Source organism: Mytilus edulis, chromosome 11 (assembly GCF_963676685.1).
Source record: "Mytilus edulis chromosome 11, xbMytEdul2.2, whole genome shotgun sequence".
NCBI lineage: Eukaryota > Metazoa > Mollusca > Bivalvia > Mytilida > Mytilidae > Mytilus > Mytilus edulis.
Window position 1 is genome coordinate 56,863,228 of NC_092354.1, and position 12,076 is coordinate 56,875,303.

At 33.5% G+C, this 12,076-nt stretch overlaps 1 protein-coding gene across 1 annotated transcript; it reads right to left on the reverse strand.

The window, feature by feature from the left end:
* Positions 1 to 444: 444 nt before the first annotated feature.
* LOC139495869 (potassium voltage-gated channel protein Shaw-like) lies at positions 445 to 9,852 on the reverse strand. The gene is made up of 4 exons (XM_071284275.1): positions 9,736 to 9,852; positions 7,030 to 7,346; positions 3,214 to 3,516; positions 445 to 1,415 (listed from the first exon to the last, which is right to left on the reverse strand). Exons 1-4 carry the CDS (start codon positions 9,788 to 9,790, stop codon positions 555 to 557), a joined length of 1,536 nt encoding a protein of 511 aa, XP_071140376.1. The 5' UTR covers positions 9,791 to 9,852; the 3' UTR covers positions 445 to 554.
* Between the last annotated feature and the right edge of the window lie 2,224 nt (positions 9,853 to 12,076).

The window sequence follows — 12,076 nt, forward strand, 5'->3', positions numbered from 1 at the left end:
ACACACAATCAATGATAAATGTATGAAAAAACAAATTACTTAAACCTGACAACTAGTCTTGTGACTGAAACAATTAATTGTAAAATTATAACATTATGTATTTTTTTTTAGAAAATCAACTCAGGCCTACCAGAGTTAGTGCACGACAAATAAACAGTTGATTTAATTATAAAGGTTTAAGTCCCGTAACTCTGGAACGGCAAAGTAAGAAAAAAATCAAAACCGAAAGGGGGGCTTGCTTCTGTAAACCCAAATAGTGTGTTGAAAATACATGAGAATTGGTTGAAGCAAACGTGAGTTATCGTGTGTACGGGTGAACGGACGGGTATGGTATTCCAATGTACGTCCAATCATCTACAAACTATACTTTTAGCAGATATGTTAACAATCGTAAGACAATATACATTGAAGAATTTTTTTTTTTAAAGTAAAAAATCAGTCTTTTGGTATAATTTACTAACGAAAAGAACTATTTGGATAGCTGCATGTTGCGAGTAATAATTATCGGATGTGCAGTTTATTTCTTATATTTGTTGCGAAATCTGTTGTCACATTTATCTGTACAAATTGTTGTTTTTGATCATTTCATGGTCACCAATTGAAGGGTCCTCTAGAATCTCAGATTTTTCTCTTTTTAGTTTTTCGTCTTGGATTGCAAATTCAACATATTGGTAGTAGGTTATAAAATTATTAACTAAAATTGGTACTGAAAATCCAATCATTAATAAACCGCACATAGCCGTTAACGATCCAATCACATAGCCCAAAGCGGTCACGGGGTACATGTCACCATAACCAACTGTTGTCATGGTAATGAGTGCCCACCAAAAACTGTGAGGAATACTTGTAAAAATTTCTCTATCATCTACATAGTAAATTAATGACGAAAATATCAACATTCCAACAAAAAGAAACGCTACCATCAACAAAAGCTCGCGCAAACTCGCTTTTAATGTATACACTAAAATCCATAATCCGGGCACGTGACGAACTAACCGGAAAATGCGCAATATCCTTGTTACCTTTAAAATGGTGATGATCCTGGTGAAAGAAGTGTGAGCTAGATGTTTGCTTATTGAAAACATAATGAGTTGAATGTAGTCCGGAAAGAGTGCGAATAGGTCAATAATTCCCATTAATGATTTCACATAAACCAGCCTTTGCAACGAAAGCACAACTCTTAAAATATATTCAATGGTGAAAAACGCCATGCACGAATGATCAATGATGTCTAAAACCGGATGTGGAATTACTACTTCCGTTTTTATTGTTGAATTCGTTGTTATATTTGTTGTGGCATTGTACACGAATGACGTCTCATAAACAGTTTCCTTTACCTGAATACTCGGGTGTGTTTCAGCAAGGAATGACAGAATGGAGATCGCTACCACAAGTAGTGAGATCATTCCATAAACCTACAGTGAAAAAAATATGATTTAATATGAGAAAGATGAAAAGATTAGTAAAACAAAACAGAACACATATGCCAATTAACGATCGGTGTTAAACGTCCAGTGGCAAAGATTACAAAAATACGAGGACGAAACGAAGTGATATGAATATAAACCCTGTCTTGTGCTTGATATACACGCTGAACTGGAATTTTTAACATGCTAGTTTACAACGTAACTGTCCACAGGAACACACATCACAATGCTGTCCACAGTATATTAATATTGGAACTGCGAGCGGACCTGGTTTCTTTTTCTTTTATAAATCTTACCTCTAAATGTCACGTTCTTAGCACAGAAAAGGCATATACGAATTTTAAAGTCTGGGGATAATTAATTTGTCGCCCGATTTGATATGCGAGATGTTTAAAATCTCAGTCATATCTGACAATTACTCCAATGCATCGTGTTGGGATACGAACTACGAATCAGTGGTAAGTTGGTCCTGCTATACGACGCTGACTTATTCAGCAAAGCGACTTCGCCACTGTTTCGAAGTTTGGTTGAACGAGTGTAACTTTTATTGAAGGTTAATGAATCAATGCAACAACTCTCTGTGTTACATGGGACAAAATGTCTTCCCCAACCTAATGAACCTTTTGCTAAGATGGTGTCAGCCAACGCTTCAAACTGATCAACTGAATGTGCCTAAAAAACGTGAAATTAAATACCAAGTGGTCAATGAAAAAAATGTACCAAGAGAAAAAGAGAAAGACGAAAAAAACAAAACAAGAAAGAACAATTCATTTATGAAATACAGTCAACAATATTAGAAAAAAAGAAGGAAAACAGAAACGGTTCAACAAAATAAAAAAATCAATCGGAAACCTATTATATACCAGGCAGGAACTCTGCCCTGGAAAGTCAAGAACACTGTAAGAAAAATTTGCCATTGGACGTTTAAGTAAACTATAAATCATAATTTCTTATCTTTAAATCTTTCTCCTATTTAAAGACCGATTTAACGACATTATGGAAGAGAAATAATTTACAAATTATCCCTACGAATTGATGGAAATTGTTTGATAATGGTACACTCGTCCTGTCTAATAATGAAACGTCAGAATATAAAACAACTTATATTCAGGAATTAATTTATACAAAACAACGAAATAGATACATTTTGTAAATAATGTTGAATTATATTAATAACACTATATGTTAAATTCCATTATGTGTAGGATTGTAATTTTAATTTTGTGTTTTTGCTTTGGTATTTGGCAATGTATTTTAATTTTATCTACATAATATTACATTTTCAAAATTATCTCCACCAATCAAAATACCATTATAGTTTATTTGAATCAAACTGAATATTTCTAAAAAAAAAAGAAGTTTCCCTTTCAGCCTCCGTACAGAAAGAAATAAAAATCAGATACGACTGTAGCTAAACATTAACTTGTGTGACACAAATGAAACACTTAAAAAAATATATATCCTTTGTGATTTAAATATAAAAGCTTAGCTTTTACTTATCATTTTAACAGCAATTTTGAAACAATAATCATGTCACGATTCATAAATCTATTTTTAATAACAGAAGGAAGAAAGATTAAAATTGATTTCTTTTAAAAGAAATTTAACTTCCTCCTTACTTCAATTGATTTGAAATGGCATTCCACTCCTCCTCTGCTTCAATAAAAAAAAAGTGAGAGAAAAAGTCCTCTCCATTAATTCTAGGAACAGTAAAGCTACAACGTTTTCATCTATATCGAGTTATACGTTTGACCATTGCTGACTTTTCTAATTTATTGACACTCACCTTTGCAGATTTTGACTTTTCTGGATGGTTGAGAATTATGGAGGCTTTCGAGCGAATTCTTTTCCATTTAGACATTGTTCTGTTTGTATGGGTATCGACTGGATAATCAAAGCTTCCATGGCGGTCCTTTTCAAGACGATTTAGGGCCATCAATGTCGAGTTATATGCATTGTAGTGAGTATAACAACATCTTTCTATGATTCTGTCTGGGATTCCCCAAAATTCCAATTCAAGTTTTGCTGCTGGACCACATATATATGGCGGCATATGAAGCTCTCCTGTACGGAGGTAATTCAGAATAGCCTGAAATAAGATATTATGTATGCATGTTTAACATCCAAGCAATCACCATCATAATCGTAAGTCGGTAATGGTAAAATGCAGTTTAATTTCGATATTTTTACATATATATTATGTAAAAAAAGGGGGGGAGAAGAAACGAAGGGGTAATAAAACGGCTAGGTCGAGAATACACCACTACCACTATTTTACTTTTCACTAAACACTACATATATCGGTAATACTAAAGATTGGTCGAGTTACAGACTATGTATCATTTGAATAATTGGTAGTGATCAAGGTGCTTCGGAAGGGTACGCAGTTCCTGCTCAATATGTGACAACCATCGCAATGAACACTGCAATAAAATCACTCGATGATGTCACAACGGTCTCATTACTCTAATACGTGCTCACTTTGCCAACATGTGTTCATTTGACATCAACAGATACCTGTACATGTACAGTTTGTCCTGTAAAGCTACAACTCAAATGTTCATTGCCTTTTTATGTTTGACGGTTAAACATGTTCACTTTATGTTGATAGAAACACAAAATCTATATAGTACGATAATGTATTCTATTATTTTTTTGTACGAAAGACATGCGAATGTATGTCAGTGGCGGATCCAGAGATTTACATAAGTGGGGGCCCACTGACTGACCTAAGAGGGGGCCCGCTCCAGTCACGCTTCAATGATTCCCTATATCAGCAACCAATTTTTTTCCCAAAAAGGGGGGGCCCGGGCCCCCTGCCCCCCCCCCCTAAATCCGCCTCTGTATGTACATTCAAATTCGATTAAGATTGATAGGTGATGTATGCTATTATCAGAAAATGTGAAATCAAGTGAGTTTGCGTAGACGTAAAATATTATATATTAGGAGGTACCAATCTTCGGAGAACGATAAACAAATATTGTCGTCTTGTTTATGCAAGTTGATTTTGTTTTCATTAGAGGAGTGATCATTTTAGATCATTTACAGATATGTTGAAGGTCGTACTTTAACCTATAATGGTTTACTTTTTAAATTGTTATTTGTATGGAGAGTTGTCTCATTGGCACTCACACCACATCTTCCTATATCTATGTGACAAAATATAAAACACTTTTTACATTTTAAAGTTTGTCAGGTAGGTTTATGGGATAGCATTTTTAATAAATTTTCAAGTTAATAATATAGGTTTCAAATTCAACTGACATCAGTTGTTTCTGATTGGTCCAGTCTTAGATAAAGATATCTTCAATTAATATTGTTTTTTGAATGCTTTGTAATGAAAGAACTTGATATTTTATTCTAATATAATTGCTTACTAGTGTAAAACATACACACAAAGTAAACAAAGAATCATCAAATATCAATGCATTAGTTGAATACAAAACAGTATGTATGCATGATTCATCTAAAGTAGTTTTGTATCTTTTTGTTGTTGGGATATACAAGTACCTGGCCACGTCCACTATGTGTAGTATTTGTATTTGTATCCATCTGATGAGTTAAGCCCTTTTCAACTGATTTTTATAGTTCGTTCTTATGTTGTACTGTTACACCACTGTCCCAGGGGGAAGGTTAGGATCCTGCTAACATTTATTCTGTATGTATGTGCCGGTCCCAAGTCGGGAACCTGTAATTCAGTGGTTGTCTTTTGTTGATTTGTTATATACATGTATTTGTTTTTAGTTCATTTTTGTACATAAATTAGGCCGTTAGTTTTCTCGTTTGAATTGTTTTACATTTGTCATTTCGGGGCCTTTTATAGCTGACTATGCGGTATTGGCTTTGCGCATTGTTGAAGGCCGTGCGGTGACCTATAGTTGTTAATTTCTGTGTTATTTGGTCTCTTGTGGAGAGTTGTCTCATTGGCAATCATACCACATCTTCTTTTATATATAGAACGAATAACGGGAAAGGGGAGATAAACACTATTGACAGTGAACACTCATTACGATTCAAAATTCGAGAGACGAACTTGCCATCCAATTCAGTACTTAAAAGCACCAAATATACATGATAATTAAGGATAAAAACGAATCACCACATTAAGCCGAACAAAAAAGAAAAAAAACGAAAAAAAAACAGAGAGAAATAGAGAATGAGCTTAAAAGTCTTATATAATTTTGTGTTTGCGCATCTTGATTTTATTCTTTTTATGTAAATTCAAATTAATTTAGAATTATGCTTTTATTCAATAGCATTCACTGACAATGAATGTCCTACAATTTTTTTTAATTTAAAAACAAAATTTATAAATCCTGCACAGTCAATCACTGTTAAGCAAGGGTTTTATTGTCGGTTGGAAGAAGACCAAGAATAACCCTCTCTTTCTCTCTTCAAACATTTATATTTTTTCAACATGCTGATCGGAGAAAAATAATTTGATGACGCCCACCTACTCAAAAAACTTTATTAGCGAAGTTTGGTACAGAAATTCAATAATGTGAGGCTTCATATAAAAACTTGTTGATATTGTTCAATCTTATAGAAAATAATTGTATATAGATATTAAAATATAAAGGCTTTAATTTATACGGGAATATAACTCGGGTAGTTATTTATGGATCGTGTAATAAATGTATGATCTATTTTAATCAAACAAGATAACGAGTTTATAAGGCTCATTTCTCTTCTACATTTTTTGGCCGAATTGTTTGACTATTTCAGCCATTAAGGATGTACTTAGGATGTACTTAGGTGATCTAAGGTAAAATTAAATAAATCAAGAATTCAAAATTGATACTTTAAGCTGGAAGATTATTAGTTAAGGATCAAAATAACTTAAAAATATTGATAGGTCATGGAGGTCCTTTTCGAGATATTTGATTTATAAAATATGGCGGGAAAAGGCTGACTCGGACTTTTACCTTATATTTCGAGTGGTATTATTTGGGTCTAAAATCAAAAGAAAGAAAATCAAGAATCTGCTTAAATTTTGTCAAATGCCCTTGTATTAAGTTTGTTAATGATCATAAGTAAGTATCCAGAAGTAATTTTTGTTAAAAAGAATCCTGTCTCTCCGTATTTTTCTTATAAATGGACTTAGTTTTTCTGCCAGTTAACATTACATTCACTCCGTGGTTAAGGTTTTAAAAAATTTAATAACTTTCTTAAACTATCCTGGATTTGTATCAAACTTGGACAGGTACCAAACTTGAACAGAAGCTTGTTTATGATAGTATTTAGAAGGAAATTTTGTACAAAATTATTTCCTGTTTTGTTGAGCCTGCGACTAACAGCAAAAGTAGGCGAGATATGAGTTCCGCGGAACACTTACGAATTTTTACTATTGAAAGCTTCTCGCTATCTCTTGGCCACATTCCAAAGTAAAAAAAACAAAATCATGTGAAATTTAAAAACGGACATTTCAGGGCCAATATCTCGAAAATGAGTTGTCCAAACTGTCAATTATAATTCTAAATACCCCTATGTCAATTCTAACAGCTTTACTTTCTTTTATTGATAATAACCAAAATTGCAGTTTCATTTTTGGAAATTTATGGACTAGTACTGACTTTGCCAAGTTGTTTTGAGTCATACTTACTTTAAACATAGCTGGATCCCTGTCGAAGAAATATTCCTTTTTATCCGACCGGAAATGCTTCTTAAGAAATTCTTCATTTGCCAACGGACTGTCAGGTTGCCGGTAAAGTGTTGATCTGTACGTTTCAAATTTAACACCTCCAATGTTAAATATAACAGTCTCTTTCCAGATGCCGATGTTAACAGTGATTTCCCCCTTTTCACTGTCAATTTTTGCCCCAGGAAGGAGCGCTATAAGGGGACTTTGTTTGTCGTCCTTGTTCCTTTTATCCATCTTCTTGCCACACTTAGGTTGGGAGGATTTTGATTTTGCCGAAACTAAAAAAAGACATTGTATTTTAAACATTATAATAATAAATGCAAAATTTTAAAACCCCTACTGTAAATGATAAAGACATTGTACCGAAAAATCAACGAGTCATTAATTTTAACACTACCCGATAAGCTGGTATTGCCGCTTTTATTAACGAAAACAAGATAACTGTATAAATAACAATGTTATTTTATAAATCTGGTCAAACCGGCTTCAAAACATTGAAAACGAAACATGCAATGTTATATATCTTTTTGAAATATTTAGTATATATTTCTCGCTTTGATACACCCTCTTAAACTACAACTTGAACTAGTTGCTATCTGAAATTGCATTACTTATTATTTCAAAAATCGGAGAGTGTGATACAGTTTTGTCTGTGTTATAGTTTCTTTACAATTTTTTTTAAATCTCATATAAAAACCAAGAATATCATTTAAATCCTTCTATATTTTCAGAATACAATGAAATATGTCTTTCTTTAGAACTGACTCTTCAAACATTATTTGTAGCAAGTTTGGTTTACATTTTGATCCTTCAAATTTAACAAAAAAAGATGAATATGTTTTATATACATGTACTTATAAAAAAGAAGATGTGGTATGATTGCCAATGAGACAACTCTCCACAAGAGACCAAATGACACAGAAATTAACAACAATAGGTCACCGTATGGCCTTCAACAATGCGCAAAGCCTATACCGTATAGTCTGCTATAAAAGGCCCCAAAATGACAAATGTAAATCAATTCAAAAGAGAAAACTAACGGCCTAATTTGTGTACAAAATATTGAACGAAAAACATATATGTTTGTTTTTTGTTTGTTTGTTAAACAAAACCACAATTACAAAACTTGAATTTCTTTGTTGCTTGTGATTGGGGGCTTATAATGGTTTACTTTAATAAGTTGTGACCAGACTCAAGCTGGCAGCCATTTTTAGCAGCCAATATTTTCCGGCAGCCAATTTTAATGATACATTGTATGTCTAAAAACCAAAAAGCTGTAAAAGACTCAAACGTTTCAGTCTGGCCACCGCCGTTTTCAGTATATGTCAATTATTTGTACTGGCACATTTGACATGGAAAATTTCAGTTTTCAATGAACAAATTGGTAAGGACGCATGCCGTAGAAAATAGTCCACGTAGTATTTTTATAGAAATACTTGTTCACATTAAAAAAAAAGATTATCATTGCATGTATACCGAAATGTTTACATTTCATATAGACAGAAATAGATATTGAAAAGAGTTTCTGAAATACTGGATATTTGAGGATGCCGAGTGTATGGAAAGCCTGGATGTAACTTTTCTGTCGTATAATGCATCTTTTTTATTCAGTTCATGGAAATATATATATTACACGATTCCTCACATCTTACTTAAATCCATTATAAACAATGTTAGTTGTATTTTTTTTTTTTTTTTTTTTTGATTTTCTATTACTTTTTCTGTACCTTTTTATCATAAGGAAACTAGAAAAAGACAGAAAAAAACTATTGCACAATTTTCCATTTAACAAACAGTGTCCTCCGAAAAAAAAGTGGCTGCTAGCATCATTGGTATATAAAATGGATTGTCATCTTTTTAGGATCACGAAATGCCGTGAAAATGTCAAATTCCGCTGTCAAAGGAGGTGCTATTATATTTAACTAATATTTTAAGATTTTTGGAACGTTTGAGTCTTATACAATTTTTTTGGTTTTTTTTAAATATCATTAAAATTGGCTGCTGGAAAAAGTGGCTGCTATCTTGATTGGTTGCTTAAAGTGGCTGCCAGCTTGAGTCTGGTTCAGTTGTGACCTGTATTCAATTCAGTAGGTCTACTTGATTACTTGATGTTCGACCTGTTAGTCAAATGCGTTTTGTTAAAATATACCTTTTCACTCTTTTGGTCTTTAGGAAAATGTTGTTTGTGCTGTATTTAGACCCTTCTACAACGAAATTTGTTTTACATGCACACGTATAAAATTTGCGGTTTTTATTCAACGCAATCATAGGTTTGAACGTTGTTTTCAATTTAGACTTGTTTATACTGGCAGTCTTTAAATGCACTTTAATTGGGTCTTCCAAAAAATTTTAAATCAATTTTAAAAGGTGTTTTTATATATTTATACATAAACACGCTACTCTCAATTTTGTTTAATAACTGGCTTTTTGTGTTTTGAGAAAGGCGCTATGAAGACAGCAGATAAAACTACACAAAAAAAAAAAAAAAACAGACATCGACAAACAACATATATCTGTTTGGTTATTTTTTTTTTTCAATTTCTTTTCTTTTCAACGATAGCAAGATTATTATACTAATCTCGTTTTCACACATATAAACAAGTTATTCAAGAATTAAAATAAGTTTTATAATTATTAAACTGCAATTTAAAGTTTGTGACTACTAACTTGTTCTGGCGGCATGTAAGTGTTGCATGGCAAACTTCAGCAAATCATGATGCATCCATTGTTTCCTATCAGTTCCGGTTTACCGCAGTCATATTTATAAATAGAGAAGAACAAAATATAGAACGCTTTGTTTATTTAATAAAATGAAGTCCCCAAATATTTAAAGAATAATATATCTCTTCACATGAATAACTTTAAAAGGACACGTACATTATTGAAATTAATGTGATTTGTAAGCAGATAACATTCAATATTTACATTTCTGATGTACATGTGCGTAGAGTTTTTTTTTAAAGGGAATGGTTTAATAAAACACACGTTATATTGAGTCCGTTTTACCTCCCACAGGACCATAGTACACATGTAACAAATAAACAGGTATTCTAATATATTCTTATACAAAATACTTTAATTACTTGTGTCAAAAAGTATAACAATTAAAACGCCATATACATATAGTGTCCTATTTGCGAGGAATACAAACAATTATGAGGGGGCGGTCAGGGGTACCTTTCTCCCACCTCTTTCTCTTGTCTACCGCCCTAATACATGCAAAAACTAATTTGTATAGGAAGCTCATTTAAAAGAAATCGATCAAATGTCTTGTTTTTTTATGTCTCGTCCCCGTCTTGTCCTTTCACAAGATAGAAGTGTCGTTTCTTCTGCTTCAAGCACTTCAATAACTTCTTTACTGGCTGTTAAGCTGTCTGTTTGCATTGAAATTGTAAGTCTGATGCACGCCGTTTCCCGATGAACTTTAAAAAAACTAGAAATCTGAATAATAGAATTGCAGGATTATGTGTGAAAATACGGGGAATTTTTGTGCCACTATTGGTGTAATTTCGGTGAGAAACCCATTCGTTTTAAAATGGTTGCTGAAAAAGGCTGCTTGCAAAATAGAAAAATAAAATTCATTTTGAAAAGAATACGGATATAACTTAGCCAAAATGCATAGTACAAGCAGCGTGGAAACTCCGGCAGAAAATGGTTTGTTGGAATGGAATTAACAAAAAAGAATAATTGTCTTTGAACTTGGATATTTTGCTGCACAACTTTCCCTATGTTCCAAGTGTAACCAGTTTCTGAACATTTTGGACTGTACAGAAAGTATGGTTCCGGAAGCTTGTAAACAATAAATTGCCAACACTGTAATAGTAAAAGCGATAAGCGCAGTTTTACACAGGACAGTAACATCAGAATTAGGCAAAAGTTAACAAAGGAATGACATTTTGGGATGTCAACACTTAACATGCACCCGGTGGGACGAAATAAAATTAGATCATTCAGATCCCGTGACATATTTTTCTTTCAATTCCGTATTTCAAAAGAAATTATAATTTACAATCACACGTTTCAAAAAGTTTAAAGAGATATATTTGTTTACCTAAAGCTGGGGTCACACATTCACGATTTTTACTGCCGTCCTTGACAGGACCATTCCCGATTAAAATTTATTAAATAATAAATAGTCTGATCAAGATCCTATGAATCGTGGATGGAAATTCAAACTTTAATTAAAATTGGTAAAAAAAATAATTAAATCACGACAACAATCAGATATTGTTCAGGAAACGTCGATATTCAACCGATTTACCCCGACAATCCCGTTCTAAATCCGCTTCTAATTTGATTTGTATCTTTCGCAAGGTAAAATTCGACCGAGCCTGTCAGGACTGCGTCCCGATTCTACCGAATGTAATCCGACAGAGATTAGATAGTGACAAGACAGTGAACCGACGCTGACGGAAGTTATCCGTTCGAAAACTGTCGGCATACTCGGGATGATCAGGTACTGTCGGAACGTAATCCTATCACGGTCCGCTCTATCGCAGTGTAAACGGCTTTGTCTGGTCTCAGTCGTATTGTATTCTGTAATTGTCGGGACTCTGACGTGGGTATCATTGACGAGTTTAGAATTAATAATGGGACTGTTTCGGAACGGTTTCGGCAAAAACGGTTCGCAATTGACAAGATCTGGATGCAATCTGGACTCAATCGGCAGAAAAACAGCAATGAAAAATTTCTCCAGATCATTCCCGTTCCACAGGACACCGTCCCGAATACACAGAACATTGTTAGGAATTCGATCCGATACAGCAGAATCTGTCACGACATAGGCACGATTGTAATCCGACTAGACAAAATCGGCTGAGTTTCCCCGAATGTTACGGGACGCACCTAACTGTCGGGGTGCTTTGCCGAACTATTCGGACCCTTCCCGACCAGTAGGAATCTGTTACGAACTAAAACGACTTTGTTCAGACAATAATAGGACATTCCAGATAATTGAGGATACTAATCCAATTTTTTCACTTTTCGCGTCGTATCGCTGTCTGATCTC